This window comes from Atta colombica, unplaced genomic scaffold (assembly GCF_001594045.1).
Source record: "Atta colombica isolate Treedump-2 unplaced genomic scaffold, Acol1.0 scaffold307, whole genome shotgun sequence".
Lineage (NCBI taxonomy): Eukaryota > Metazoa > Arthropoda > Insecta > Hymenoptera > Formicidae > Atta > Atta colombica.
Window position 1 is genome coordinate 76977 of NW_017259412.1, and position 4796 is coordinate 81772.

At 32.0% G+C, this 4796-nt stretch overlaps 1 protein-coding gene across 1 annotated transcript; it reads left to right on the forward strand.

Moving 5' to 3' along the window:
• The first annotated feature begins 621 nt into the window (after window positions 1-621).
• LOC108690307 lies at window positions 622-3430 on the forward strand. The gene is made up of 2 exons (XM_018197530.1): window positions 622-785; window positions 952-3430. The coding sequence occupies exons 1-2, from the start codon at window positions 750-752 to the stop codon at window positions 2728-2730; spliced, it is 1815 nt and encodes a 604-aa protein (XP_018053019.1). The 5' UTR covers window positions 622-749; the 3' UTR covers window positions 2731-3430.
• Window positions 3431-4796: the final 1366 nt, after the last annotated feature.

Consider the following 4796-nt stretch of genomic DNA (forward strand, 5'->3'; position numbering starts at 1 on the left):
TTGCATGAAAATTGTAATTAAATGAAGTTGTAATTTAATGATATATTTAACACACACACATACACACACACACACATCACAAATGCATACTTTTATTACGAGAATACTTTATCGAATACAAATATAAGTCTAGATAATATAGCGTCTCCGAAAAAATTTGATTTAATTTTTTAGTAAAACTTAATTTTATTAACTCTTTGTCACTTTTCTCTTACAAATTAAAAAAAAATTAAGCTTTGTATGAACGACATACCACGGCTCTCATCTGTAATACTTATGTTTGGCCAATTTCCTTACCACGAGTTTCACACGATTGTAAGTGAAAGGGTCAATTAGTTTTTGTGGGAAAGAGATTCAATTAACCTAATTCTAACCAAACTTGCAATTTATTGAAGGCAGCCATATTCCTGATTGGAAATCGACGCATGCACTAAAAGTTGGAGATCACATAAAAGTTCAGTGTCCATGTTGTAGATACGGTCAACGCGATGCTACAAACGTTTTGAGGTGTTTTTTAATTGGTCAATTTGCAAAATTCTTTCTTCTAATTGGTCCATCAAGTATTTCAAAGCATTTGTAGTGAGACTGACCATAACCTGTACGTACTTGTACTGTGATACCATCTCCTTTTTATTCCGTGTTCTTAAGTTTCTCTCTGCAATTGGTAACCTTGTTTGTCACGGTTTTTTTTTTACTACGCGGGCGACATTAAAAATTATTTCCAGAAATTAGCAGAATTCTTTTAAATTATGTTCGAAAATTATGTTGATGATTGGATTTTTGAAGTGAGTCTTTTAGTTATACACGGTTAGAACTTATCTGGTTAATCTGTTTAATGTGCTTTCTCTTTGTTATTTTATCAACGCACGGACAGACAGATAATCGGTAGAATTGGAATTTGTAAAACGGCAAAATTAACACATATCTCATGTTACATACGTATTATTGCAGGATATTTTTGACGATGTTGGAGGAAAGAAAGAGAAAATGAAGAAGAAATCCTATTCTCCATGTCAAAACAAAGAAAAGACACAGTCTGTCAAACGACGTAAAGTGGACAGTTGTGAGGTACTGCTGGCACATAGTACCTTTAGTCAGAAATCAAAATTGGATACTATAACAAATATCCAAGATAATGATCTATCATCCAAGAATAAGAACGACATATCACGTGGGGATCTGTTATTAGAAATTTTCCAGAAAAATACTTGTCGAGAAACATTTGATCTTGCAAAAGATGTAGAGGAAGATCCATCAGGGATACAAAAAGAGATGCAATGTTTTCAATCTGAAATAGTTGCAACGTCAAAAGTATTCCAATATAAAGAGTCCACAGGAAAGAGTGACAAGTCTACGATTACTAAAGTAAGATTCGATAAAGAAGTAAAATTGATTAGATTATTTCCTGGGCCAGCAGGCTTAGTATCGGATGTGAAAAATGATAATATCTCTGCTACATCTTATTTAAACAGTGTTGAAGAATTGAAAAATAAAACATCATCCAAAAGTATTGAGATTAAATCCCAAGATGAGAGAAACTTGTGTGGAGAGAAAGCTTGGAAACTTTTGTTGAATGACCTGCCAAATAATTTTTTACAGGATTATAAGATTTCTGCTGTTAAAGACAAAGCAAATGCTAATCATTGTGATAGTATGAGAGTAAAGTTTATAGCAGGTATATTGGATTATGTAGATTATAGTCACGACGATCCATTTATTATATTAAAAGATTCATCGGGTAGCATAGAAGGTACTATCCATCGTGACATTCCATCAACTTATCCTGGCATATTAGAGCCGAACATAGTTATTTTTTTATGTGATGTAGGACTATTAAAAACTACAACATATGTAGTAACGAACAAATATCATATTCTAGTATCTCTAGTAAATTTATTAGCTATATATTCGGATAAAGGCCGAATTATAAGCACACCTCTTATGGAAAGTGTTATATCTCATACTTTAAATAGTGAATTAAATAGAATTAACAATTGCATGTCAATTTCGGAGAAATCAGATTATATTTCTGAAATGCAAAAAATTGATGAAAGTTATAAAGCTCTTTTACAAACTAGTAGTTCTGTCAACAATCGAGGATCTATCAAGGATCACGAATCTGAATTAGCAAAAACTCTACTATTACAATTGGAAAGTCCGACAAATGGAAAGTGTGAAAGTCGTGGGGAAATTTTTAAGAATAAAGATAAAGATTGCAAAGTTACCAATGAAATACTCGAATATCTCGACCATTCGATGGATACGAATGATTTAGATATGGATGTTTTCTTTACTACCGACTGCAACTTTACAAGTTTGGAAGGCCAGAATTATCGTGATCATTTGCTACCAAGTATTTCGCAAACTAGCAAAATTCAGCGGTGCAACTTACAAACTATCAAGTATTTGGAAAATACGAAAAACAAATCGATAATAACTTATCCAAAGCAGACAAAAGAGCAACACTTGCCTCAAACTTTAAAGAAATATACCGATGGAAAAACTTGCGACACACATTCACGTGAAAATTATTTTTCGTTTTGCAACGATGCATTATGTAGAGATTCGAATTTAAATGTGAAAGTCACATTGCCAGCAATAGAACGTAACGTCGAAAACTCAAAAACTTTAGTAAGCTATTTTATTAACAATAAGTATGATTCGGACGATGAGATTTTGTCACAATTGGACGTAGATAACATCATTGACAAGCGAAAGGAAGACGGCTAAGAAACGTGTCTCTCTCTCTCTCTCTCTCTCTCTCTCTCTCTCTCTCTCTCTCTCTGTTTTTATCAACATAAATGTATATATAATGCGTCATGCGAGATCGGATTTCAGATATCCACAATACTAATTACTATTAATAATTACTACCTAATCGCTAATGATTAATAAATAAAAAAAAAATTAATGTTAAGCAGTACGAATTTGAAGATAAAATGAGATTCGAATGAGCCGTTATTAAAATAGAATATACTATGATATGTGATATAAATGTTTGTACTCCTACTCTAGAGTTATTGCAAATAAAGCTGTTTGCGAAATCGTGCGCATTTGTGATACCTATATCTTCTTGTTTCTCATTTGGGTTCATAAAACATTATCAGTCTAAAGTCATGTCGTAAAGTTAATATAGATCTCGATAACGAAGTAACTCTCATACAATTTGATCGCTCATGCACACATTGTAAGAGAAAAAACGATGCCAACTATGCATTTGTAAAACTATGGTTTTACAACATTGTACATGTATATGCGCGAATATGGTTATACGATTATATAAAAGACGTATATGTACATACATCTAATTGTATGTCTTTGTCGAAAACGAAACAAAGCGTGCGGCTGTGATTGCATAATGTACGTGATAGATGTAATGACTATGACAAACGCGCACTACAACGTGATGCTATGACAGCATCGTTTATGCCTGTTAGATTCAGAGATTGTATAATTGATTATATTAAATAAAGAATGAGATGAAATCTCTCTTTGTCTTTTCCATTTTTTTCGGCTTATCCTAGACTATCTGCTCCACAAGAGACAGCAAGAAAGCGAGCATATCTATATATACGCATACACGAGCTTTAATATCTATACAGTCGTTTTACAATTCGGAGAAATTATGATTAATTCATAATGCTCTTTACAGGATTATCGGACGATACGTCTCAAAGTCGATTCAATTGATACGCACTGCAGACGCATACCTATATTATAACTATATAATACGTTGGCTTTCGATCTCGCGGGCAAATTAGAGGAGAAATGATCGATACATCAAAGATTACAAACTCTCTCGATAAATTTATAATAACTTATAATTAGAGCTAGCACACAGCAAATTAAATTCGTTGTCGATACTTAAAATTTGTAAATGGGATATTGGTATTGGTACTAGGTATAGTTGCAATTATAGACTACATTAATTGTTGTTTATTTCAATGAAGAAACGAGGTATCAAGGCACAAGCTTACTATAAAGAGAACGTGCATGTACATATATCTATATGTAAGTGAAAGAATTACAATTAGTGTCAACGCGCGGTAAAATGTGGGATAAAAAACCGTGGCACGCGAGATTAAAGGCTAAAATGCAAAATTGTAATAACGATCGCTTTCGTTTATATATGTAAGTACCAGAATTAGTCTCGCAATTCCACATATATTATTTTCATTTCCCTTTTTTCGTAACACCTTTTTTCGTAATATTATATATATATATATATATATATCAATGTCAAAATTTCGGATGTTCGGAATGAGAGTTGACTTACTGTATTGAACAAGAGAGACTTACTAGCTTTGATTATAACTAGTGGATTAGAAAGACTAATTATTCTTTGTTTGTCTTGATTCTTTCCATTACAAACATATACGGGCACCTTATAAATACGTGACAAAGTACGTAAAACATATCAATTACAATTATGTTTGCCTATAATGGCGAATTAGTTTTTTAACTTAGCAATTGATCAATTGCATTATGAGCAAATGGAGCAAAATGGCCTTTACGGGGAGCAAAGCTGTTCATCAATTGATCAATTGATGAATAAATTAAAAAAACTCGCCTATTTTTATGATTGATTGCGGTCAAGCGTGTGCACTTGCACCGTCTATACAATATGTGTACATGTAAGTATGTATATGTAAGTCTTAATAATGAAAAAAATAAAAAAAGAAACCAACAACAATTATATATTGTTATATATATTTACGTAAGAAAATTGTTATTATAAATGGCTATATGTATATATAGTTACAATGCAAGCTAGAATATACAATTATATATATATA